Source organism: Podarcis gaigeae (assembly GCF_964106915.1).
Source record: "Podarcis gaigeae genome assembly, chromosome: 16".
NCBI classification, from domain to species: Eukaryota; Metazoa; Chordata; class Lepidosauria; order Squamata; family Lacertidae; genus Podarcis; species Podarcis gaigeae.
This window is the reverse complement of record NC_139693.1, coordinates 31,590,394-31,617,821: the sequence shown is the minus strand read 5'-3', so window position 1 is coordinate 31,617,821 and position 27,428 is coordinate 31,590,394. Positions and strand designations below refer to the sequence as shown.

At 43.6% G+C, this 27,428-nt stretch overlaps 1 protein-coding gene across 6 annotated transcripts in view; it reads right to left on the bottom strand.

Moving 5' to 3' along the window:
- LOC310833963 (uncharacterized protein) overlaps positions 1-27,428 on the bottom strand; it is a 45,618-nt gene that overhangs the window by 4,715 nt on the left and 13,475 nt on the right. For 5 of the 6 annotated variants that reach the window (XM_083717186.1, XM_083717187.1, XM_083717184.1 and 2 more), the window contains exons 2-5: positions 11,086-12,065; positions 4,795-4,846; positions 3,838-3,940; positions 3,549-3,712 (exon numbers count right to left, since the gene is read on the bottom strand). In XM_083717186.1, the coding sequence (XP_083573312.1) occupies positions 3,549-3,712; positions 3,838-3,940; positions 4,795-4,846; positions 11,086-11,978 (1,212 nt within the window). In that variant the 5' untranslated portion in view covers positions 11,979-12,065. Of the gene's footprint in view, positions 1-3,548; positions 3,713-3,837; positions 3,941-4,794; positions 4,847-11,085; positions 12,066-13,244; positions 13,470-27,428 lie in introns of those variants that run through there. The other variant, XM_083717189.1, reaches the window with a different exon arrangement.

Genomic DNA, 27,428 nt, shown 5'->3' with positions numbered 1-27,428 from the left:
TCTGTGATACATAACATCTGCAATTTGTTAACTTGTTTCAATACTTATTGTATCTTCCATTTTATCATGTTACCCAATTTCAAATATATTATGACCCAAATCATGTACGTTTTCATTTTAACACAATAAAGTTGTTTCATTATTCTATCTCTGACTTCTTGTACCTTAATTTCCATTTCTTTAATTTAACATTACTGAAGCTAGAATTTCCTAAAAGGTGCATTTTTTAACATTCATACAGCTTATAGTGTTTTTCCAGATAGTCCTTAAATTTTTTCCAGTCCTCCTCGATTGTTTCTTCTCCCAAGTCTCGGATTCTGCCAGTCATTTCGGCCAGTTCCATGTAGTCCATCAACTGCGTGTGCCATTCCTCCAGTGTGGGTAAATCTTGTGTCTTCCAATGTTTTGCAATCAGGGTCCTTGCTGCTGTAGTAGCGTACATAAAAAAAGTTCTGTCCTTCTTAAGCACTCTCTGGTCCACCATGCCCAGGAGGAAGGCCTCTGGTTTCTTGGGTAGGGTAAATCTAAGTACCTTTTTTAGTTCATTATGAATCATTTCCCAAAAGGCCTTCACTTTCGGGCAGGTCCACCAGAGGTGAAAAAATGTCCCTTCCGCCTCTTTACATTTCCAGCATTTATTATCAGACAGGTGATATATCTTAGCAAGCTTGACTGGGGTCATGTACCACCGGTATATCATTTTCATAATGTTTTCCTTCAAGGCACTACATGCCGTAAATTTCATTCCGGTGTTCCATAACCTTTCCCAGTCTTCAAACATAATGTTATGCCCCAAATCCTGCGCCCACTTTATCATGGTGGATTTGACTGTCTCATCCTGAGTATTCCATTTAAGCAGCAGGTTATACATTATCGAAAGTAGTTTACTTTTTGGTTCTAACAGTTCTGTCTCTAGTTTCGATTTTTCCACCTGGAATCCAACCTTCTTGTCTACTTTAAAGACCTCTTGAATTTGTGCATAATGCAACCAATCTCGCACCTTGTTTTTTAGTTTTTCCAAGCTCTGCAACCTCCAATTGTCTCCAATCTTTTCAATAATTTCCTCATATTTAGGCCAATTGGCTTCCATATTAGGTCTCTTACGTGCCTTGGCCTCCACCGGTGAGAGCCACCTCGGAGTCTTACTCTCCAATAAGTCTTTATATTTTGTCCAGACCATTAAAATTGCTCTCCTGACAATGTGGTTTTTAAACAGTTTGTGCACTTTAACCTTGTCATACCACAAATATGCATGCCACCCAAAAGCGTTGTCAAACCCTTCCAGATCTAGGACATCAGTGTTTTCCAGTAAGATCCAATCTTTCAACCAGCAGAAGGCTGCGGATTCATAATATAACCTCGGGAACTGTACATTGCTAAGGGTGTTGAGAGTTGTTAGGAGACCACTATTCCCTTCAGGGACCTACATCTCAAAAATGGTTCCAGTATTGATTCTTGCAGTAATGATGGTCTTAATCACTAATACTTGTGAATTGCTTAAAAAAGGAAAGAAAGCTGAAAATACATCAAATGGCTTGGGCATATCTCTGAATATTATTAACACCTTATAATGCCATGAGAATTAATCTGGAGTCACCAGCTTGGCTCCCCCTATGCCCCAGAAGTGAAACACCACTGGAATAATCTCTAGAAGACAGAATCAGTTTTTACATGGATTTCAAAACTCATTTCCTGGACAGACACACTCTTGACTCTCAACAGTGGTGGATTAGCTTTCTTGCTGGAAGCATAAACTCCCAACTGCTCCTGTTTAGGGTCTCAAGCTTTATAGAGGACATTCCTCTGTGTTTAGAGATGTCAGAGGACAGGCTTCTGTGTGAAAGTCCTCTGTTTGAAGGACTGTCTAGTCTAAGTCCAGTTTGAAGATCAATAACCATAACAAATGAGAGCAGGAGGGGATTTGAAGTTCCCACCAACAATTAGCTCCTGGATATGAGGCTGAGCAAAGGTTATGCAAATATTTTGTCCCCCTTTTTTTGGCAATCCATTAAGCGGCCAAGAATGGGTTGTATCCAATGCTAGTCCTACTCAGAATAGACACATTGAAATTGATGGACATTGCTAACTTGGGTTCAATAATCTCAACGGGTCTGTTCTAAATAGCATTTAGTTAGATCCCACCTTTAGTTACTAGAGACAGCTCTTATTTTCTGTTTATTAGAAATGGTAAATCATGGACAGCTGTAAAAATAGATGACTGACCTCTATAAAGAAAGACATCCAACCACCCTATGCTCCATTGGTGAGCCCCTTCCTCTGTTAGTGGATACTGCTGGGGGGGGGGGGTTACCTGGTGTAGACAACAGCATCAGAGAGCAGCAGTGCCCAAGCAATACCATGGGGCTGCCCTAACCACCATTTTTCACTGGAGGCATTGTGGGAAATTAAAATGGCGGCTTGATCCAGCTGCCACTGAATGTTACGCAGAAAGGTGGTATGAAAACACAACCCCAAAAAATGTAACAGAAGGCAGCTGGGTGCTGACTCTGGCTATGAGTACAGTGGAATTAGAAGCATGTCCCTATTTTCATCCATGAAGCGTTGGGCTCCTGCCATGATCAGAGCTCAGACTCACACTCCCTAGGAATCCTGGAGCCACTCTTGACCAACAGTTGCTTCTCAGTAAAAGGATTTAGATAATCTTTCTCCCCCCCCCCTCAAATCCGCTTACGGGTTCACATTGTCTAGACAGGCATTTCAAGTGAGGGTGATCCTGGGATCTTTTTTTACTGTCAAAGTTCAAAATTTCACACCCCCATAAACACAGGCGTAACATCCAGAAAAGAAAAGAACGACAGCAACTAAGTGGAAAACAAGTACTTATTTGCTAAGTTCTGACGTGATTTAGGATAAGAAGCATGTTCCTATCCTAGGCAGTAGACTATAGTCACAATTCTACCACCAGGAAATTTGGAGAATTTATTTCAGTATTTTCCTGGATGACAAAAAGCTCAAAGAATTTCATTTAAATCTGTGTCCTTTCTCTTGGTCAATGTATTTGTGCAGACATTGCCCACCAGATGTTTTGTACTACAACCCACATCAATCCTAGCCAGCAAGGCCAATGATCAGGAATAATGGGAATTGTAGTCTACAACATCTGGAGGGCACCAAGATGGCTACACCTATAGAGTGTGTGTGTGTTGTGTGTGTAGGTAGCTAGCACAGGTTTAAAATATGTGCTGCCTTTTGTTAGAACAAAATAATTTAATGGTGGCTAACTCTGTGGCCCCAAAAATGTTGCTGGAGTCCCATATCCCATCAGTATGGCAAATGAGTAGGGATAATGTAGTCTAACAAAATTTGAAGGTTGCAAGTTGTAGCTAACCATTGTTAGGTGGGTCCCAGCTTGCATTTTGAGGTTATAGGTGTGTCCTGGCTTTTGAAACATCTGAGAACTACTGGCTGAACATGCACATGTGAATCAAACCTTGAGACAACTGGAAGGGGAAAAAATGCTTAAAAACACAGCCCAAGATCTCATTCACTGAAAATGTCTCACTGAAAACACACAAGGGTTTCTCTACCTGTATTCTGTAGGAGGTGAAACTTAAGCCACCAGCTCCAGGGCTGGCTGAAATAATAAACACCTCGTCGCTTCCAGACTCAGTAGTCACCGCTGACACTGAAGAAGGTATATCCTGGTCTGTTTGCCGAGGAGAGCACTCCATGCTGCCATCGTAGGAAGTGACTACAGAAAACACCAATATGTCTTATTATTATTTATAGTTTAATACCATCAGGGTGTTGCTGGTTTTGCAGCAGTACTGTTCTGTACAGAGTACCGTGGCAAACCTTATACATTTGCCTGCTTACCTGCTCCATTCCCGTCAACAGAGTGGTTGTTGTTTTCATTCTCTTGACTCGGCATCACCAGCTGCAGCTCATTGATATCAACAGCGGCATTCTGGATCCCATTCTACAACTCAAAACATTCCTAAGTCAACATCTGAGAGATCTGCATTGGCTCCCAGTACGTTTCCGAGCACAATTCAAAGTGTTGGTGCTGACCTTTAAAGCCCTAAACGGCCTTGGTCCTGTATACCTGAAGGAGCGTCTCCACCCCCATCATTCAGCCGGACACTGAGATCCAGCGCCGAGGGCCTTCTGGCGGTTCCCTCATTGTGAGAAGTAAGGTTACAGGGAACCAAGCAGATGGCCTTCTTGGAAGTGGAACCCACCCTGTGGAACACCCTTCAGATGTGAAGGAAATAAGTACCGTATTTTTTGCTCTATAAGACTCACTTTTTCCCTCCTAAAAAGGAAGGGGAAATGTGTGTGCATCTTATGGAGCGAATACAGGCTGCGCTGCTATCCCAGAAGCCAGAACAGCAAGAGGGATCGCTGCTTTCACTGTGCAGCGATCCCTCTTGCTGTTCTGGCTTCTGAGATTCAGAATATTTTTTTTTCTTGTTTTCCTCTTCCAAAAACTAGGTGCTTCTTGTGGTCTGGTGCGTCTTATAGAGCGAAAAATACGGTAGCTATCCTATCTTTAAAAGACATCTGAATGCAGCCCTGTTCAGGGAAGTTTTTAATATTTAATGCTGTCTTGTTTTTAATACTTGATTGGGAGCCGCCCAGAGTGGCTGGGGAAACTCAGCCAGATGGGCGGGGTATAAATGATAAATTAATTGTTGTTGTTGTTGTTGTTGTTGTTGTTGTTGTTGTTGTTGTTGTTGTTGTTGTCTTCAGGGAGACAACAACAAGAATCAAAGAGAGGGAAAAACCAAGAACCTGCACAAACCAGCAAGACCACAAACTATTAGCACTAACCTCTTGGTCACTGTGTGCATCCAAAGAACTCCTTTTGGGACACAATTTCTTCCTGAATGGGTGGGGTGGGGGGAGCAGGGGAGGGAGGGGGAAAGAGGCAAGAGGAAACGTCACATTTATGCACATTTCAGCAGCCCTTGCAGCTGGAAGTTCAGCATCATCTACTAGAGCAGGAGATGGGAACCTTTGACACAGGGGTTCTCTATCTGGCCTTAGAACTCTCCCCAGGCCACAACCCACCACAGGCTCTGCTTTTCGCTGGACTGGAATACGACCTTGAACTCTGATAATATTTCTTGTTTGTATAGGTGGAGCATAGAGAGAAGTGTATGTTTGTATAAGCTAGCCTACTGTATATGGATTGCTCCACCAACTTTTGCATCTGGTCCCGCCCTCCACTGGCATGTGGCTCTCAGAAGACTGCTCAGACAGGGATGTGGCCCTCATGCTTGAAAAAGATCCTGCAACTCTTTCTAGGAAGAAAGACAGCCAAAAATTCAGGCTGCCCACAGTGGTGTTCCATTTTTGAAGTGGGGAAAATTGCACATTACATTCCCAGAAGTAAAATACAATGCCCAAATACAGCAACAAATTAATATGTCATGAATAAATATCTGAAAGACCTGGCTCCTTCCCTAGAAACATTATTGGGTGCTAAGATCAGCAGAGGGTGCTTTCTTGGTAGTTCCTCCAACCTCAGAGGCGCAGAGAGTGGCAGCCCAGGAGAAGGCCTTCTTGGTGGCAGCCCCTAAGCTGTGGAACTCCCTCCCCACAGGGGAGGGAGCTTCATCTGGCAGCTTCATTGTACAGCTTCCGGAGAATGCTGAAGATGCATCTCTTTACCCTGGCTTTCAACACGTGTCTATTTTTCAGAATACACCTTATTTTTGTAATGGTAACTTGTTTAAAATAGTTTTTAATATTGTGTTTTAATGTTGTAACTCACCCTGGGATCTTAGGGTGAAGGGTGGGTGATTAATAATAATAATAATAATAATAATACACAGGCAAACAGATATGCTTTAACCTTGCATCAAAAATGTCAACACTTGGTGTACTTCTGGGGTAATGATTTCAGTAATGGTGGTACTATAACCGAAGATCCTGTGCAACCCCCTGCTGTGTTTCCCTTGGTGATGGGATTATGAGAAGGGCCTTTCACACTGATCTAAGGACCTGGGCTGGCTGACACACTGAGATTTGTTAATTTAGATACCCGTGCTCCAAGTCATTTTACCTGTTTTTATTTAACAGAACTTATGTACCACTTAAATATCAAAACTTCCAAGCAAGTTTAGATACAACATACATTAAAATTACTGATAAAAACCAGCATTAAAAACAAGTTAGGCTAAAATTTTCAGATTAAAATTAACATTAATAAAAATATATATCTATATAGATACACACACACACACACACACACACACACACACACACACACTGAAATAAAATTACATTTTAAAATGAATGTTGTATTCATACGTCTGGATATGCTTGCTTAAATAATAATAATAATAATTTTTAGCAAGCGCTGAGGGTAGTACAGTGAAGGAACCTGCTTAATATCAAGGGGCAGGGAGTTCCAAAGTTTAGGTGCTGTCACACTGAAGGGTCAATTCCTAGCAAGTATGGAACAGTGTTAGGTGACATTCGTAAAAGTGCCAGCTTTGATTTATAGGTCAACACCAGCACATAAAATTCAGCCTGGAAATGAACAGGCAGCTAATGAAGATCTTTCCGAGTCAGTATTAGGGGATTCCTAGTACCTGCTTAAGGGACACGGGTGGCACTGTGGGTTAAACCACAGAGCCTAGGACTTGCCGATCAGAAGGTTGGCAGTTCAAATCCCCGCGACGGGGTGAGCTCCCGTTGCTCGGTCCCTGCTCCTGCCTACCTAGCAGTTCAAAAGCATGTAAAAGTGCAAGTAGATAAATAGGTACCACTCCGGCGGGAAGGTAAATGGTGTTTCTGTATGCTGCTCTGGTTCGCCAGAAGCAGTTTAGTCATGCTGGCCACATGACCCAGAAGCTGTACGCCGGCTCCCTCGGCCTATAGAGCAAGATGAGCGCTGCAACCCCAGAGTCGGTCACAACTGGACCTAATGGTCAGGGGTCCCTTTACCTTCTTTAGTACCTGCTTCAGTCAACATTCTCACAGCTGAATTCTGCACTGTTTGTAGCATCTGGACATATTATAGTTATCACTGAGCAGTAGTGGTAGTAGAAGTGCTTTTTTCTGGGGGGGGGGAGGCACAGGGGTACGCATACCCCTAAACATTTGGTGAATCTAAATTTGGCCTCATTGAGAGGCAGTATTTCAATATGAGTAGGAAAATGAGAGTACCCCTAAACATTTTTAGGGGGGGTGGAGCACTGAGTAGTAGTAGTTGTCTTACTCATGGAAATAACTATGCACACACACACAAACACACATTTATTTATTCAATTGATATCCCATCCTTCCTCCCAAAGGAGCCCAAAGCAGCAAACCCATGAACAGTGCAATAGCAAAAGCATGCTTAAAACATTACCTCAGACAGGGCTGCCAGGTTCAGCCATTAAAACAGGAATGTTTTAAAATTCCTTCTGAAAGTCAGTAATGAGGGGCAGGTAAGCTCCTCACCAGGGAGGGCATTCCACAAATGGGGAGCCACCACTGAGAAGGCCCCGTCACAGGTTAATGGCAACCATGAATCCGCCCCCCCCCCAGTGGTGGCAGCACCAAAAAGGCCTCACTTGCTGATCGTAGGGTCCAAGATGGTTGACAATGGTGAAAGGGACTCTTTTTGGTACTTGATTCCCAAATACACACACACACGTTCTGGGTACAGGGATACACAAGTTGTCGGCCACGAAAGATACAGACAGTCATTGGCTCTTAACTGGTCAAGTGAGCTCCACAACCCCAAAGAGTGAGGCCAGCTTGGGCTCTAAGGAATACAGCCTTACCGCGCTCCTCTTTTTGGGTTAAGTTTAAAAACAGAGGAGGTGTGGCAGCCTTCAGGGTTGCCTGCAAGGAGCCGAGAGGGAATAACAAGCTCATTCAAATTAAATAAGGTGGACGAGCCTCTTGTTCTTGGGGGCTTGGGAAAGAAGAGGGGTGAAAAACAGCCTCGCTGCTAACCCAGGCCTGGCCTCATGGCCAAAAGTAATTAGAATTATTGGCCAACCAACAACTGAGGCTTTCATTCCTTTCCCCAACTACTAAACAAAGACAACAGTGTGGCAAAATCTTGGAGTTTCCCAGAGAGCTGAAGGGAATGAGTGTCTACAGCAGACACACACAGATACAGATACACACACACACACACACACACTCAATTAGAATAGTGCCAGGGTGCTAGATTTGGCCTGCGCCTTTCGGGCTGCCTGCAGAGGTGGGGAGCTGCTACTTTTAGCCAGCAACCAGCAGATTAAAAGCAGTAATAATAGGGATGGTAACGATAAAAAAGAATAGGAGAGATGAGGCGAGGGGTAGCCAAGTTCTGGTTCTCCCAAGGACAGGACACGGTGAGGAGAAGAAGAAAGCAGGGCACGTTCAGAAAACAGGTTATTCGCTTCTTTTGTGCACGCTTTTACTCCAGAAACGGTCGTCAGCTAATTTGGGATGTTGAGCTAGAGAAGAGCCGAGGTTGAACGCTGCGGGCCTAGAGTCAGTTTTCAGTAACAGAGACTAATAATTAGTGTTTATGTTACAGCACTTTCCCCTCCGTGCTCAGACACCCTACAGCAGTGGTCTGGGGCTTGCCGAGTGTTTACTTTGGGGTTTTTTTTCCAGGTCCAGCCCAAGACATTTGGCTACCCTGAGGCAAAAAAAGCAAAATGGCACCTTCCCAATTCCATATACAGTGGTACTTCGGGTTAAGTACTTAATTCATTCCGGAGGTCCATTCTTAACCTGAAGCACTACTTTAGCTAATGGGGCTCCTGCTGCCACCGTGCCGCTGGAGCATGATTTCTGTTCTCATCCTGAAGCAAAGTTCTTAACCCGAGGTACTATTTCTGGGTTAGTGGAGTCTGTAACCTGAAGCGTATGTAACCTGAAGCGTATGTAACCCAAGGTACCACTGTACAGTGGGCCCTCAGGTTATGTTACCTTCGGGTAACGTAACTTTCAGGCTGCGAACGCAGCAAGCTCGAAGTGTATACTTCCGGGGTTTGCCACGTACGCATGCGCAAAAGCATTTTGCACACCTCGCACATGCGCAGAAGCACTCTATTGCACTGTGTGCATGCGCAGAAGCAGCGCCTCTTCTTACGAAATTTTCAGGGTGCACATGGACCCCCGGAGCGAATTAATTTCATATCCAGAGGGTCCACTGTACAGTCGTACCTTGGTTTTCAAGCAGAATGCGTCCGACACCTAGAACCGTTCAAAAACCAAGATACGGCTTCCGATTGGCTGCAGGAGCGTCCTGCAGCCAATTGGAAGCCACGGAAGCTGCGGCTTCCAAAAACCAGAACACTCACTTCCAGGTTTCGATCGTTCGGGAGCTGATTTGTTCTGGAGTCAAGGCATTTGACATCCAAGGCACAACTGTATAAAAGGTGGCCCAAACTGTAGCCATCTCTTTTTTTTCAACACCAGCCATGGGACAGGGTCCTCCACCGCACCTCAGAGAGCATGCTAGTTTAGGGGTTGCTGAGCAAGCCACATGGCTCACATGGTTCTGCCTGCTTCTCCATCCCTTGGCATTTGCCTCCTGAAGTGGCTAATTCACTTTACCAGCCTTGTAGAAGAGATTCACCAACTGGAGCCTGGTGCAAAGGACGTAAGGTTGGATCCAGATTAAGATAGCCAGCGTGGCATCGTGGTTACAGTGTTGGACTAGGACCTGGGAGACCAGGGTTCGAATCCCGACTTGATCATGGAGCTCACTGGAAGACCTTGGGCCAGTCACTCGCTCTCCGCCTAACCTATCTCAGAGGGTTTTTGTGAGGATAAAATGGCGAGGGAGAGTAGTATGTATGCCACCTTGAGCTCCTTAGATAAAAGATAGAATAAAAATGTAGGAAGAATAAATAAATGCTCTATGACATCCATGACTGATATACGGCAAAAATCACTTGGTTGCAAATTATTCCGTCTTTGCAGGCTGTGCAACCAGACACAAAGATGACATTTGGAGCTGTCCCTCAATGAAGGAAAGACTAAATTAATCGTATGAATTTCAGTCAATTTATTAAATCAATAAAATCTGCACAAATTTGCCTACAAGGAAAGAAAAGGGTCTACAGGGGGGAAAAAGAGTATACTTTTTTTTGTTTTTAGACAATAGGCATAGTTCACTATGCATCGTCTCTGAAGAGGTATTCTCTCTTTAACGTCTCTTCAAAGATAGTACGTGCAGGTGGTTTTTGTTTAATATAAGCACTTGTTTTTTAATTAAGAAGAACTCTACTGCCCCATTAGTCTGGGGTACCTTTTAAAGCAATTAAAATGTTTTTAATTTATTAATTTAACGAAGCAATCAGACATGGCTTAGTAATATTCTTATCTGCTGGCATCCCTCATTGGAAGGCATCCCTCTGATGAGAGCGGTAATTCTTAAATGAAATTTAAGGGTAGGGATCGACAAATCTCTCAGTTTCAGTTCTCTGTTTCTCATTTTTCCAATCTTAAATTCAGTTCTCCACATTTCTGCAGCAATTTGCATTTTTAAAACATCTTTTTAAAAAATTGTCAGCTTGTTAGTGCAAATGTATCCTAATGACCACATTTTTGTATCCATGCTGAGTAATATACACATTTACAAGCAATTTCCCCAAATATAGTGAACTTTGTATGTTATTACCACTAATACATGCATTTTATGCACACTTTCCCCTAATATACAGCGGAACCTCGGGTTACGTACCATCCTCCTTATGAACGCTTCGGGTAACGAGCTCTGCTAACCCAGAAGTAGATGCTCCTGGTAGTGGACTTTGCCCCGGGATGTGAGCGGAAGTTGTGCGCCGGCGGCCCAGTGGCAGCAGGAGGCCCCATTAGTGAAAGCGCGCCTCAGGTTAAGAACTGTTTCAGGTTAAGAATGGACCTCTGGAACGAATTAAGTACTTAACCTGAGGTACCACTGTATATGCAATTTTTGGTACACATTATTACCGAGCTGGAGAACTGCATCACAAAATTCAGAGCAATGCAAATTTAGGATGGCTGTGCTTTTGTTCAGATATTATTTCAGAAAGTGCAAATGCAGCAGGTAGGTCTTGAAATGTGAACCGAATTGAACTTCTTCCCCATCCCTAGTTAAGGATTCAAAAATGAGTCAACAAGGGCAGCACCTACCTGCAAGCTATACAGAGCGAGGACAAAAGAACAAGTGCAAAGAAGACTATCCCTGCTATTATCATCAGCATCATAATATTTTCTATCCCCTCGTCTGAGTCACTCACAGCAACCAGTTCTGTATCATTCTTGTACTCAAAGAGCATCGCAAAGCCTCGCCCGCGATCCGTGGTCGTGATCAGCTCCACAATGACTTCCACCATCTTCAGAGAAGACCCAAAAGTCATGTTCTTGTTCAGCGGCGAATTTGTTCCGCAGAAGCGAGAAGAGAAGGCAGTGAGGTCAGAGACGTACAAGACATCATGGGGACAAACATCAATTGAGGAGGGTGGTGTGGAGGAAGCATCTGTTGGCAAGGCCACCGTTGAAATGGCCATGTCCTCTCCAAAAGTCACATTTCCTAAATGTTGTTTAGGGCCTTCTGAATCCTCGCTTCCTCCCCTGGCAGCAAGGTGAGCAAACAGTATCTTGTCTTTCGGGTTTTGATACCCTTGTACTCCACCAAAAATGTGTCCTGGCAAAGTGGCACTGGTAGCTCCCATTAACGGCAGCTCACTAGGCTGAGTAACTGCTAACTCTTTGGGTTCTTGTGTTTGCCTGAATTGCTTAGACTCCTGTTTCTGAGAGGTGGCCTCTGGAAATCTATCATCATGAAGATTATAAAAATCCTTTGAGTGAGACTCTTCGAAAATTATACCCTTAGTAGGAAAGGTGGTGGGGAAGTCTGCGTTTTCCTCAGTGGGGGGAAGCTCCTCGTTTGTGTTTTTTGGAAGAGAAAGGAAACCACCCCAGACATGTGGATTTTCGCTGATGCTTTCAAACACATCGAAGTCAAAAATTTCCAACATGAGGTATGTTCCAGCAGGGATAAAGAACTGCCAAATACAGTGCATTCCCGATGAGTAATTGTTTGGGAAACCAGGTGATAAAATAAGACCTCTTTCCAACAAGTTGAACTGTGCGCCGCAAGAATAGTATACCTGAAATTAAAAGGGAGATTACTTCTTAGTTGCTTTGAATAAAAAAAGTATCAACACTCTATCACTGGCATTTCTTCCCACCCCTTTGCAAACTTCATCTAGCTGCCTGCTTGTGCAATGAAGAATATTTGTAAGGAATATGCCTCTGAGGGCCATCGCAGGGAACTGCAAGTCTGAGGGTGCTGCTGCACTCAGGCCCTGCACTCAGGCATCCCATAAACATGTGGTTGGCCACTGTGAGAACAGGGCACTGAACTAAGATGGGCTTTAACTGGCACCAGGCTTGTTAGACTCTGAAGTGGCTGCTCCTGATAAATATATGCCCAGTGGTGGATTTGTCATTGAAATTCTACTCAGTATTGATCCAGAGCAGATTCCAATGTACAGTCGTACCTTGGATCTCAAACGCCTTAGCTCCTGAACAAATTGGCTCCCAAACAATCGAAACTCGGAAGTGGGTATTCCAGTTTTCAAACGATTTTTGGAAGCTGAACGTCCGACGGGGCTTCCACAGCTTCCTGCAGCCAATCAGAAGCTGTGCTCTGGTTTTCAAATGTTTCGGAAGTCAAATGGACTTCTGGAATGGATTCTGTTTGACTTCCGAGGTACGACTGTATAGTTAGCAGAGTAAAAACTTAAACACGTTGCAGGATTCCCCCAAAAATAGATCAGACGCAATTGCATTTCATCCAGCAGAGTTTTACTGCTACTGAAGGCAAATGAGTATAAATGGTCACAAATCCAATACATTCAGGATTGGCACTGTCCATAAGAAATCCAGTTGCAGCAGACTTAACTTAAACTTACAATAACTTACAATAAGACTAAACCTTAACGCTAAGCATATAATGTACAGAACACCACACCAGAAGGGAGAGCGATAGAAAGAGTGAAACTCAGGCTTCTTCTGGCCTTATTATTATAGTCTGCATGATCTTGACAGAAAGAGATAACAGAACCAGTTTAAACCAGCTGTATTCAGCTTATCTGAAGGAATAACCCAAACATCACAACCCTTCTGCTTGTTTCTTTCACACAGAGAAACTCCCAGAAGCTTCCAGAACCCTCTTGAATTAAGTAGAATAGGAAAGATCTCTACACATCAGATTGATACTCTCTGCACTAAGAAATGCAAAATGACAGGATTATAGGATTTCCCCCTATGGATCAACACACCACCTTTTGCCTTGCGTGGGATTCAACTGTATTGTGAATGGCCTAGATATGTTACTTGTTGCCTCGCTCACATTGGAGGCGGCTGCCATGTCCATAGTTTTCTTGATTAAAGGTATAATCAAGCTGGTATGTTTGTTGGGAATGTTTCGTATGGAGGAGCGTGCCTTAATTCTGAAGGAAGTAGGACGTGTTGACCTTCAGGTCCACGGTGATGCATGTATCCAGGGGAAATAAATCAATTCAGAAAACATCAATGCAATCCCTGCATTAACTTGAGGGATATAAATCCTGCCGCCTCCCTGCTGCCTTGAAAAGAGGAAAGTTATAAATTAATAAGGCAGTCGCTCTTACGCAGGCACCATTCATTCCCTGGCATTAATTGGGGAGGAAAGGGGATTTATTTTAAAAACAAAACTAAAAAGGATTAAGTTGTTTTTAGTCTGTTTAAACACAAAAAGGATCTTGGCAGGACAACAGACAAATCTTACAGAGTCTGTGTATAGGCACAGATGTCAAAATATTCTAGATTCCTTCTCACTAACAGGCCCTCTTTGGCTCACACTGAAATTAAAGGCTTTGAAATGCTCCATAAATTAGTTTTTAAAGCCTCTCTTCCTCCCAACTCCACTTTTCTCCAGTGGAAAACTTGTAAAATGAGAGATGTAGGTTTAAATTTTTAATTTTTTTCTCACATTCCTAGAATCTAAGACAGGGTGGGGAACCAGATCTGGTTAGTGGGCCAGATACTTATCTCTCCTACTCTCGGGTTGGGGTGGGGAGGACAGAATAGGCTCACCTGCCACCATAATAACATCAGGTGATGATCATAGGAACTTCAAAGCACCACATAGGGCTTACATTGACTAGCGGAATTGAAATCACCACCTATCAGCTGATAGGTGGTGACTTCAAGCCTGCTTCCAGCAGCGATCAGCTGTTTTATCAAGTTCCTTATGGGACAGTCATGCACTTAAACCACTTGCATCTCTAACCACCGTGCACCTGATGTCTTGTGTGATGCCAGTTGCAGGGCAGGTGGGTATGAATTGAGGAAATGGGCCAAACTGGGATCTATGTCGGGCCAAATTTGGCCTGTGGGATGGAGGCCCCACACCCATATCTGGAAGGCAGGCTGTTTGGCTTTATTTGAGAAGGAATACTTTTAACTGCAGATATGAAAGGCTGCAAGGGGTGATGGAACAAAAGGAAGCAGGGAGGAAACCAGCCAAACCCAACAATCTGCTCTGTTCACAAAAAGTATATCTGAAAAGGTCACCTCAGCAGTCAATGATTTATTCATTATAGCCAGAAAGGCTGAGCAGACTCATGAATGTATTCCATCAACAAGACAAAGGAGGAGGAAATGCAAGGAAGATCAAAAGACTGCTTTAAAAAGAAAAAAAGAAATTTAAAGCCTGAAAGGGGAGTGTCTGGAGGAGATACAGAAGGAGGGGTCAACTGATAATATTGAATTGTAAAGGGTTACTAAATATGAGAAAGGAATCTGTCCCACTGAATGTGAACAGTTTATTATGGCGGCTGTTGGCTGTTGGCGGCTGACTGTCACTATTTTCAGAGAGGATTCAATCACATATTGGCAAATTGAGGTTGCAAAATTATTACTGATTGCGAGGTCTTGCACAACAAACGTACCGTGTTTTTCGCTCTATAGGACGCACTTTTCCCCCTCCAAAAATTGAGGGGAAATGTGTGTGCGTCCTATGGAGCGAATGTAGGCTCCTTGGCTTCAGCGATAGTAACACTAAGCCTCCGAAGCGCAGAGGAAGCGCTCCCTCCCCGCTCCGGAGGCTTCGCGTTGCTTTCGCTGAAGCCTGGAGAGCGAGAGGCATCGGTGTGCACCGACCCCTCTTGCTCTCGAGGCTTTAGGGATACCCGCACACAGCAGGGAGAGGTTGCGTGGGGCTAAAGAGGAAGCCAAAACAGCCAGAGGGATCTATCCCGCTCACTGCCTTGGCTTGTGCCATAGCCCCGCGCAACCCCTCTGGAAGGGAGAGGTTGCGCAGCCTGTATGCTGCTCTTTGGGGCTGGGGGGGGGGGAATAATATTTTTTTTCTTGATTCCCCCCCTAAAAACTAGGTGCGCCCTATGGAGCAAAAAATACGGTACTTCCCCAAAAGAACATGTGTATCTTGTGATGGGAAAATGCAGTGCGAAGTGTGATATAACACACAGCAGCATACATATACTGAGTAGACCATTGGTCCAACCTGCTCAGGACTGTCTGCACTGACTCGCACAGGTTTTCCAGTTTTTTTTCTCCCAGCCTCACCTAACCGATGCCAGATATTTACCTCCTTCCGGGACCTTTTGCATGCAAGTCAGATGCTGTGCAAATGAGCTATGACCCTTTCCCACTTGCTCAGTGACACATGACCATCAAACTTCCCTGTAAACAAATCACCATGCGTCCTCATTCAATAAGCAACATCGTCTCATCTCCCTACAAACAAATCAGATTGGAGGCTCATTAAAGTGATCAACTGAAAGAACACAGAGTTGTGTAAGTCAAGACACAGGTGTGAATAGTACAGGGACCGCAGTGGGATTTTGAGGGAGGAGCTTCGGGCTGAGGCCAGCATCACATTTCTTGGCTTCCATTTTGAAAAGATACGTGGAGAGGCTGAGGCTGCCTGATCGCGATGGCGGAAGAAGATCCAGGAAATCAGCTGGGTGTCCACAAGATGACTGACCTGTGCATACTTATGGCTTGTTGACTGCAAATGGTGAACTGCATGCTGTGGGGGGTGGAGAAAGCAATAAGCCACGACAAGAGGAGAAGATAAGAAGAGTCATACAGGATCAAACCAACAGCCTGCTTCGGGGGGGGGGGCAGTCAGATGTTTTACTTAAGTCATTGAATCTGTTTTTTAGACAATCACTGCATAAGGTCAAGATAATGCTGATTTGGGGCTAGCCCTAGATTACTGGTGTGTGTGTTTTGGGGGTTATTGTCTGAAAGGGACCCAATAAATATATTGGGCATTTAAAAATCAATCCCAATGTATCTTTGGATCAAACACCCAGTTCCATTTAACCAGCTGTGTTGTTTTTAATTATGTTTTTATTGATTTTCTCCAAACCACACAAAAAGGATTGCCATCATACAATAACAGAAACAACAAAATCTCAAAAGACACCCTTTCTTCCAAGAATAAAAACTGTCATGTTCTACCTGATTGATATGTGTTAGGATCAAAAGAAAATGTCCTAAAATCTCTAAAATAATGTCCTAGTGTCCAGAATTAAATGGATCAAAAAATTCTGTATGCTACAGGGAGTCCGTTGTTGTTCATATATGTAATAAAGAGATACTGTTCCACTACTTGTCTGTAGACTCCCCCCCCCCTGCCATTTTTAACTTATATTTGAGTTTTTCATTTAGAGCAATCTGCCAGAACTTTTACTACCAAGGCATGACAGACACTCCTCCAAATCATTCCAGTATCTAGCAATCATCAACCTGGCGGCAACCAGCAAATGTCCAATTAAAGGCTTAAAATGTACAGACCATCTACAGAGCAGCTGTAGCCTCTGTGTTCGGAAAAATCTCAGTATAGGGTTGCATTCAATCCAATACATTTCAGAGTAGACCCGTCGAAATTAATGGACCTGACTAGCTTAGGTCTATTAATTTGAATGGGTCTATTCTGAGTTGGACTTGGCTGGATAAATCCCATAACCTAGAATGTTGTCCTGACCTTTGTTTGGCTCTCATTATACCAGCAAGTAAATGCGTATCATAATAATATATACCAAATTACTCATGTGTAGTTGTCATCCTTTGCATTTGCTGATTATTGCTTGGGGTGCCATAGGGCTCTGCAGATAATTACAGAGAAATCGTGCTTTGGTCTGCGAGTCTTCAAAAGCATGAGAATGTTTGCTTGCAAGCTGGAAAAAGTGCTCCTTTCGAGAAAGCACCAAGAACTGTCTTGTTACGTCTCTGTGTGCATGTTTTTGTCTGTGCAAAATCTGGTACCTTCTTGGTTCTCTTGGTCCTTGCTTGAGTGCCCATATTTATTTGGTCATTTATTTATTTTTTGCTTCAACCCTCATTCCTACAAGCTACAATTCTGGCCAAAAAAGATACCATGTGGTGGATGGTGACTTCATGGAGTAATTGTGCAATCTGGTGAAGGCTCCTTATTTCTGAAAGTCCACAGCTGTGGTTATCTTAATGAGGCAGCTGGTCCTAGCCTTATCCTCTTACATCCCCCTTGCAGTTGCTTTTCCTTTAAACCCTGAAGAGCATTATCCACAATTTAAACTGGGGTACGCAAATCAGCAGAACCTTGTTGTAGAAGCATCCTAGGACCGAACCACTTCTGAATGTGGGGTGAGCTAGCTCTTTTCACGAAGGGAGGTAGCTTCATAAGTTAGTGGGCTATGCCATACTGTAAGTTTATTCCCTGATGTGCTAAAGCATGGGTAGGCAAACTAAGGCCCGGGGGCTTGATCTGGCCCAATCGCCTTCTCAATCCGGCCAGCGGATGGTCCGGGAATCAGCGTGTTTTTACATGAGTAGAATGTGTCCTTTTATTTTAAATGCACCTCTGGGTTATTTGTGGGGCATAGGAATTCATTCATTACCCCCCCCCAAAAAAAGTCCGGCCCCCCACAAGGTATTTGGGACAGTGGACTGGCCCCCTGCTGAAAAAGTTTGCTGACCCCTGTGCTAAAGTATCCTATGTGCTGGTGCTCCCCCCCCCCATCTGCATTCAGAAATAATACAGTCTGAGAGAGCTGTACAGAGTGGCTGGGGCAGCCCAGTTAGATGGTTGGGGTACAAATAATAAAATTATTAAAATTTATTATTACAATATTTTGCTACTTGTAGGATCTGCAACACAGTCTTGCAGTATGGAGTGCTTTGGTTGAGGGTTCCAGCCATGTGATTCAACTCCAACTTGTTTTGTCATAAATCAAGGCTGTGTACACACCATGCACTTAAAGCGTCCCAAAGCATCTGCATTTTACCCCTCACAGAGCTACGACTCCCAGCAACTTCAATTATCATTAATTAATTGATATATTAATATACCACCTATATACCAAAATGGCTTCCAAACAGTTTACAAATGTAAAAATCAATATATAATTAAAATACACGATAAGAATCCACTGGGGCGTTAAAACATCCTTAGTTAAGCTATGCCATAAAGCAAACAGTCAAAACAAGAAAATCTGATGTTCATAAGGATGAGAGATAAAAACTGCAAGGTAAATAAGCATATTAAGGATTAAGAAATGACGTACACTGGTGGAGGGAAGTCACATAGGTGTAGGATTTATTTTTGTATTCTTTGTATTTATTTGTACTCAAGTTTTTTGAAATGAGTGAGTATATGTTTGGTTGTATGTGCATATTAATAAACAAACAAACAAACAAACAAACAAACAAACCTGCTGTTAAGTTCAGGGAAATGCTTGCTTAAAGAGGTGTGTCCTCAGGAGCCAATGGAATGCCATCATCAATGGGGCATTACCAAAAATGGGGGCCACCAGTGAAAATGCCAACTTCTATGTTACCACAAGCCAATAATCATCAGGCAATGGCAAAACTACATGGGCTTCCTTAACAAACTACAGTTCCCAGGATTATTTGGGGTTGGGGTGGGAGTCATGTACTTTAAATATATGGTGTACATGCAGCCCAGAATCGGATAGGTCCTAAGGAAACTAGAGCCTTTAATGCTAGCTCATGTTGAAATGTTATACTTTTGCTTGGAACTGATGTTTTATAGTGTGGAAATTGCTAACTCCCATAATCATTTACATATGGTAAAACTGCTGTTACGTAACTGGATGAGTAATTTGTTTGGGGCTAAAATAAATAAATGCATTCCCTCCCTCCCTGTTGACTTAAGGAGTTGTGCTTTTCCACTATGGGAATTTGTTTGTTCATGGACAGCTTGTAGACAGGTGGTTCCAAGTACTCTCCCAGCCATTGCTCTTCCTCTCTATTAAGTTGTGGGTGAACATATCAGACAACACAGCAATTCTTCAAACAACTCTTGTTTATTCACAGGCCAGGACAGAACTGAACTGAAGGGTTCAGTCAGCCTGCTTATATAGAGCTCCAGTACAATGTTACTGTAACAACTTTCTAAAACTATCCAATCACTGAACGTCACTTTCGATCCCTTATTTGCATAACTATCTACAGTATCCCCCTGCTGGCCCAGGGTCAGTACATAACACTCTCTAAGCTGCAAGCAGACTGCAGCTGATACAGGGGGAAATTGTGCATAAAAATGAAAATATTTGTGGAAATAACACACAAAAAGACATCACATTGGGAGAAATAGCTTGCAAAAAAAATTACATTTGCCATACAAGCATATAAAATACATTCATTAAGAGAAATGTGCCCTAAGATACTGAATAATTTTCATGAGGATTTTTTTAAAATGCAAAATTGCTGAGGCAGAGAACTGAATTTAAGATTGGAGAAGCGGATATGCAGGATGTCATTTATGTCCCATTTGTGTGTTTTTAAAAAATCAGCCAATCAGGACTAACAATTAAAAAATTCAGAACTTTATAGTTAAATGGTTAGACAGGGATTGCCTATCACTTAGATAGGGACCTTTTTTGGAGAGAGACTAGGGTTAGCTCGGCAGGTTAACCCCATCTGATCCCCTGAGAGGAAAGTAAAAGTCTTAGAAGGGGCTTTGAGATTGTTGCTATTGTAGAAACACAAATAGCCATTCTAGGTGGAAATAAGTCTATTCTGAGACTAGATTTAAGCAAGAGTGCTGCTTCAGATTGTATAGTGCTTCAGGTAAATAGTGTTTGCCTTAAACTAAGTACTTGTGCCTCACATGAGTTGGAAAACCCCACTAAGTGCAAATCAATAAAAAGTCTAGTTTTGCTCCAGAAGTGCCTCCTCATTGCTTTCTGGGATAAGTGGATGCATGACATCCTTCGCTCAAGCAGAACCCCCGAGTTCAGCTTAATAAAGAAACCTTACCACAAACAGTCAAAACTGACCACTCCAGCGTTGTTAATGGGAAGAGTCCGATTTTTTAAAACACTCAGAAAATCAGTCACGTTACCCAGCTCCCATCTTCTGTCATAACACATGTAAGGATTGGGGTGGTGGTAGACATTTTTAAAAAATTAATTAATTAATTATTTAATTAAAACAGAGAGCATATTTGATCACTGGCGGAGGAAGAGGGGGGCAGGGGAGTGCACCGCCCCTGGTGCCACGATCCCGGTGGGGTGCCATGGCGGCTGCCCCCTGCATACTGGGCGCCACACCCCCACAGGCGGTGCACCACGCCCCCAGGACACGTGCCACGCCCCTGTGGGTGGCACGCTATGCCCTCCGGGATGTGCGCCAGCCACGCCTGCGCTCCGCCACTGTTGTTGATCTACCTTGCCAGGCCTGCTCTGAAAACTAAAGGATAGTGTGTCCAATAATAAGGGGCTATAATGACTATCCCCCTTCATGGATCACTGCCTTGTCGTGGCGAAGGGGCTTGAATAACTCAGAGAAGCTATTAGCTATGCCGTGCAGGGCCACCCAAGACAGACAGGTCATAGCTGAGAGTTTAGACTAAATGTGATCCACCTAGAGAAGGAACTGGCAGTCCACTCCAGTATTTTGCCAAGAAAACTCCATGGACATAGAAAAGGAGCAGCTTTGAGAAGTGAGAGTTTCCAAGGCATGGGGTCACAGAGAGTCGAACACGACTAAAATAACTAAACAACAACAACAACGACTATCAGACACGAGTGGCATTTGCCAATTCTGCATTAAATAATTAAAATGATGAAACTAGATACCCATAATTATACTGTGACTGCAGAAAAGCCCTTGACACTGCTGGATTTACCTTGCTTGAGTTAATGGGGTGGGAGTGAGATAATCACTTTGAACAGTTCATTATACGAACGCATCCTAGTATCTCCACCAAGATCATCCTGCCCACACCCGAACATTCAGTGGAAAGGCACTTAATAACATAAGAAGAGGCTGCTGGGTCACCCTAGGCCAGAATCTTGGACGCATGTCCTCACATTTGACGTTATCCAATTGGGAGGTTATCAGAGCACAGATTACTGACGTTGGCTTATCCCATTCCAGAAATAATATTTCCCCCACTTTCTTGATGTTTCAATGGTACATTGTTGTTGTTGCTGTTTAGTCGTTTAGTCATGTCCGACTCTTCGTGACCCCGTGGACCAGAGCACGCCAGGCACTCCTGTCTTCCACTGCCTCCCACAGTTTGGTCAAACGCATGTTAGTAGCTTTGAGAACACTGTCCAACCATCTCGTCCTCTGTCATCCCCTTCTCCTTGTGCCCTCCATCTTTCCCAGCATCAGGGTCTTCTCTTCTCATGAGGAGAAGAAGTCTTCTCTTCTCATGAGGTGGCCAAAGTATTGGAGCCTCAGCTTCAGGATCTGTCCTTCCAGTGAGCACTCAGGGCTGATTTCCTTCAGAATGGATAGGTTTGGTCTTCTTGCAGTCCATGGGACTCTCAAGAGTCTCCTCCAGCACCATAATTCAAAAGCATCCATTCTTCGGCAATCAGCCTTCTTTATGGTCCAGCTTTCACTTCCATACATCACTACCGGGAAAACCATAGCTTTAACTATATGGACCTTCAATGGTACATGGGAATGGATATTTGCAGAGGATGAGCAAAAGGGTCAAGAATTTGGGGACAAAAATAAAGCCATTTGATGGAATGTTTTGAGCTAAGTGAGAAAGAGGATTTTGGAGATGGGGTGAAGTGGGTTGTTGACAGCTCCTTCTCCTAAACCAAGTAAGAAATTCCAGAATTGAGTTCACATCCAAACTTTGGCCTCTGGGAAGTTAAATTCCACACTCAGAAAATAATCCTATGAGGTTGGGTTGAGCTCTGTAGGAGAAAGTTTCTTTCCAGCCTTCCTAGCCTGGAGAGAATGAGTGGAGTTGGCTAATTTTGCAGAGCCGAATTGGCTTCTCAGTCCTTTTGAAAAACAGTTATTTGTTTTAAACCCAAAGATGAAAACAGCTTGGAATTTTGTTTTCCAACACTACAAAGCAAATCTTCTTTTATGCAAACTCGTAGGATGTTCCACATGTTGGATGTCTGTGCTGCAGAAAGCCATATGAGGTTGAAAGCAATCCATATGTGGAAGAAGAGCATGCGGACAAATCTCTCCCACCACTTACTTCAATCTGTGGACCTCCCAGAATGTCCCCAGCCTTGAAGCAGTTCCATACACTCCCCCTCCCTGTCCCATTTATGATTCTCACTTTCCCGAAGTCCAGGGATACTGGCACTAAATGAGTTTGGATGAGACAGTACTAGAATCTCTGTAATACTATGGATGGAGAGAAATTCGATTCACTTTGCATTGAAAGGTGAACCTACCTAATTTGTGCTTTCTAAAACAATAGGAGAACTTCAAAACTTGCACTCCTCTGAATTTTGCAATGCAGTTCTCCAGCCAAGTAAACGTGTACAAAAATGTAGACAGGTCAAAACCAGCACTTTGACTAGGGCCCAGAAACGAATTGGCAGCCCAGGGGCATCTTGCCCATAGAGGCAAGTGGCGCAGGGTGCGAAGTTCTGGAGGGCACCAGGGAAGAGGCAGAAACTGGACGCGGTGCCTCCCAGCATCAGCTCACTGCCCTCGCCCGCCTCTGCCATGCTGCACCAAAGCAGCGCCACGCCCGGAGCCTCCGCCTCTTCCCCACCGGAGGAGCCATCCTCCAGCCACTGCCCGCCTCCGCCAGCCCCGCAAAGCTGTCTGCAGCGCCACAAAAAGAAGAAGAGTTTGGATTTGATATCCCGCTTTATCACTACCCAAAGGAGACTCAAAGCGGCTAACATTCTCCTTTCCCTTCCTCCCCCACAACAAACACTCTGTGAGGTGAGCGGGGCTGAGAGACTTCAGAGAAGTGTGAGGACGCGTCCCCGGTTGACCAGACTATGAGTCTACCGCTCTTAACCACTACACCACACTGGCCGGCCTTGGATGTCTGTGCTGCAGAAAGGTCGGCAACTCTGGGAAACAAGGGCGGGGGGCACCAGAGAAATCTTTGCAGCACAGTGCTGGATATACCGTATTTTTTGCTCTATAAGACTCACCTTTTCCCTCCTAAAAAGCAAGGGGAAATGTGTGTGCGTCTTATGGAGCGAATGCAGGCTGCGCAGCTATCATAGAAGCCAGAACAGCAAGAGGAATTACTGCTTTCACTGCGTAGCAATCCCTCTTGCTGTTCTGGCTTCTGAGATTCAGAATATTTTTTTTCTTGCTTTCCTCCTCCAAAAACTAGGTGTGTCTTGTGGTCTGGTGCGTCTTATAGAGCGAAAAATACAGTACTTAAGATGGCCCTGTGGCAGCCAGTACAATTGGGACCAGGATCAATGTAATATCTTCAAACCATCTTCGCCCCGAAATCTGCCAACTGCTTCTAGCCTCTCACTTGCTGAAAGGTGTCCTGTTCCAAAGAGTGGGCAGAGATTGCAGGTTATTAAGGAAAATATCTCATTCTTTTGTTTAAAGTATCTGGTAACACTTTGAGCAAAACCATGCTGTTCTTCCAGACACCCTTTTTTAAAATAAAATAAAATTGTGCATTCATGGTTATTTGTGGTTACTATGATATCAAGGCAGTTATACACAATGCGGGTGGCGATGTGGTCTAAACCACGGAGCCTCATGGGCTTGCCGATCAGAAGGTTGGTTGGTTCGAATCCCCACGACGGGGTGAGCTCCTGTTGCTCTGTCCCAGCTCCTGCCAACCTAGCAGTTCGAAAGCACACCCAAAAGTGCAAGTAGATAAATAGGTACCGCTGCAATTGGAAGGTAAATGGAGTTTCCGTGCATTCTGGCTTCCATCATGGTGTTCCATTGCGCCAGAAGCTGTTTAGTCCTGCTGGCCACATGACCCGGAAAGCTGTCTGTGGACAAAGGCTGGCTCCCTTGGCCTGAAAGCGAGATGAGCGCCACAACCCCATAGTTGCCTTTGACGGGACTTCACCGTCCACTTTCAATACTATTTGCAGTATGATGCATGGATGGTCCAGAATAAATCCTCGACTAATTCACTATGACATGTTACAGAATCTCTCTCTCTCTCTCTCTCTCTCTCTCTCTCACACACACACACACACGTATGGATGGGCTCAGTGACAAATTGCTTACCTCTCCACTCTTATATCCCAGTCATAGCTGTCAACTTTCAGATTTGAAAATAAGAAATAAGGGATTAGCAGCCTCACCTGTCCCAGGGAGCCTTGAAAATAAGGGATCAGCAGCCTCACCTGTCCCAGGGACAGTTTATGGGATATCTAACAATCCAGGATAGCAGCGGGAAGCAGCGGGAAACGGCGCTGGAATAGGGGAATTTCCCATTAAAAAAAGGGAAGGTTGACAGCTATGATCCCAATACATCCCTGTGCCCGTGATCTTAACTGGGAGTTAGGAGTCCAACAAGAGGGAATGGCTAGCCATGCATGGTACCAAAGCAACACCCTACACAGGTACTTTAAAAACAAAACAAAAAACCTACACCAAAAAGCTGAATTGGCAATTTGAAAATGATGCCAATTAGACTGTCATCTGGCTTGTTCACACAATTGAGTCACTACCTGGATCTCGCACTCATGAAGTAGAGAACATGCAAATCAGTCTGTCATTGCTAAAAATTGCGACTACTGCCCTCAAAATCTAACTTATCCAAAGGAGAAAATCATAAAAGGGGATTGGGGGGTGGGGGAAGATGAGGAGATTCTGGGATGTTTGCTTTAATCTGGACTTCAGGGGGCAGGATGCTTGTAAATTTCACTTCATTGCCTGTGCATCACTGCAAAGCGTGGAGACTCAGCAGGGATGGGAATGAGAAAAAGGCCCTGGTTCGTCAGTCACAGGAAAGGCCAATCAGGAGAGTTGTTGTTGCAGAGTGCTCACCAGCAAGCAGTTTATTTTCCCCAAATTGTTCTGCTGTGCCAGATCCAAAGTATATTGATCAACCCTGTATCTAAAAATACAAGAACACCACACAAATAGAGAATAATCTCTCAAGGGTAGCCCTTAACCCTGCTACCCTCATAATCATAATTTTCTTACCTCTAACTGGTAAAGAATATGGGATCAATATAAAAATATATAAAGAAAGTTAAAGAATCCAGCTGTCTCTTCTGAAATCAGTGCTTGGTGCCCTAAGAATTGGAACTGACTTCTGTTTGTTTTTAACATCTGGAGGAAAAACAACTTCCTTAGATATAGAGATTTGGTTATTCAGGATAACTGATTATTAAAGAATCAAGAGCAGACTAACCAGGAAAACCCTTTAAGCACATCCAGGTTTTCATAAACATCAAAAATCCCATGATTAATGATAATTCAAGAAGGTAGATCGATTATGAAAAATTAATTACCAAAATGACTGTGTATTGTCAAAATCATACCATTTAGTATTGAAATATGATACAGAATTCTAGCAAGTAAAGGATTTTATGATTAAACTGATGCAGAAAATAAAGGAAAGAATACCCCAATGGAAGTATGGGAAAGCTTATGGAAAAGATCGCAATAAAGGGAGATTGTAACAAAGTAGGGATGTGGTTTTATCTAACCCTAGTAACAATACAGAGAAAATACCCAGGTTTATCCTGGAAATGTCAAAAAGAAAAGGGGGGTTATTACTGTATACGGTGGGAGAGTCAGCTAGCAAAAAAATAAGACTTTTGGAAATATAAAAGGTTTTAGAACAGAAATATTGCTAGATGACAACTCCAGTCTTCCATGGCCATTCGTTATACAGGTTGTGGCTGGTGGGAGTTGGAAGTTAGCCACATTATGGATCAGGGATTGGTTAAATTGCAGGAAGCAAAGAGTAGCAATAAATGGACAGTTGTCCAAATGGAGAGAAGTAGAAAGTGGAGGCTTCAAGGATCAGTACTGGGACTCGTGCCTTTTAACCTGTTCATAAATGATCTAGAGCAGTGGTTCCCAGTCAGTGGTCTGCGTACCCCAAGGGTTCCATGGCACCATTCACATAACAAAAACTACCATAGAGATAATAAAATTTTCAAAAGTAGGAGGTCGATAGCTTGGCTTTTGAAAAACAAGGGGTCCACGGTACTTAGCTAATTGGGAACCACTGTTAGAGTTAGATGTGAAGTGGCCAAGCTTGCTGATGATACTGAATTGTTCACAGTTGTTAAAACAAAAGGAGGTTGCAAAGAGCTCCAAGAGGACTTCTCCAAATGAAGTGAAAGGGTGGTAAAATGGCAAATGCAATTCAACGTAAGCAAGTGTAGAGCGATGCATTTTGAAGCAAAAATCATTAGTTTCACATACACCATGGGTAGGCAAACTAAGGCCTGGGGGCCAGATCCGGCCCAATCACCTTCTAAATCCAGTCCACGGACGGTCCGGGAATCAGTGTGTTTTTACATGAATAGAATGTGTGCTTTTATTTAAAATGCATCTCTGGGTTAATTGTGGGGCATAGGAATTCATTCATCCCCCCCCCAAAAAAATATATAGTCCGGCCCCCCACAAGGTTTGAGGGACAGTGGACCGGCCCCCTGCTGAGCAAGTTTGCTGACCCCTGACACTCATGGGGTCTGAACTGGAGATGACAGATCAGTAGCAAGACTTGGGGGACACAGTAGATGTTGACACAATGTGCAGGGACTGTTGTTTTGTTGTTGTTGTTTTTTAAAGGCAAATTGCATGCTAGGGATTATTTGGAAAGAGATTGAAAATAAAATGGCCAATACTGTAATGCCATCATACAAGTATATGTTATGACCACATCTGGAGTACTGTGGACAGTTCTGGTTGCCTCACCTCAAAAAGGATATTGTCGAGTTGGGAAAGGTTCAGAAAAAGGCCACCCAAATGATCAAGGGGATGGAACAACTGCCCTATAACGGAAGGTTGCAGCGCTGGTAGGGTTGCCATATTTCAAAAAGTGAAAATCCAGACACAAAACATGTTGAGGGGTTGTTGTTTTTTGCAATTTTTTGAGCTATTTTTAAGGAAATTCGCCAAAATCTACACTTCCGACATTTTCCTGGACATTAAAGAGATTTCCAACAGCCAAATCCTGGCAATGTCCGGGAACTTCCGGATGCATGGCAACCTTAAGTGTTAGAGACTTTTTAGTTTAGAGAAAAGGTGAGTTAGAGGTAACATGATAGAAGTTT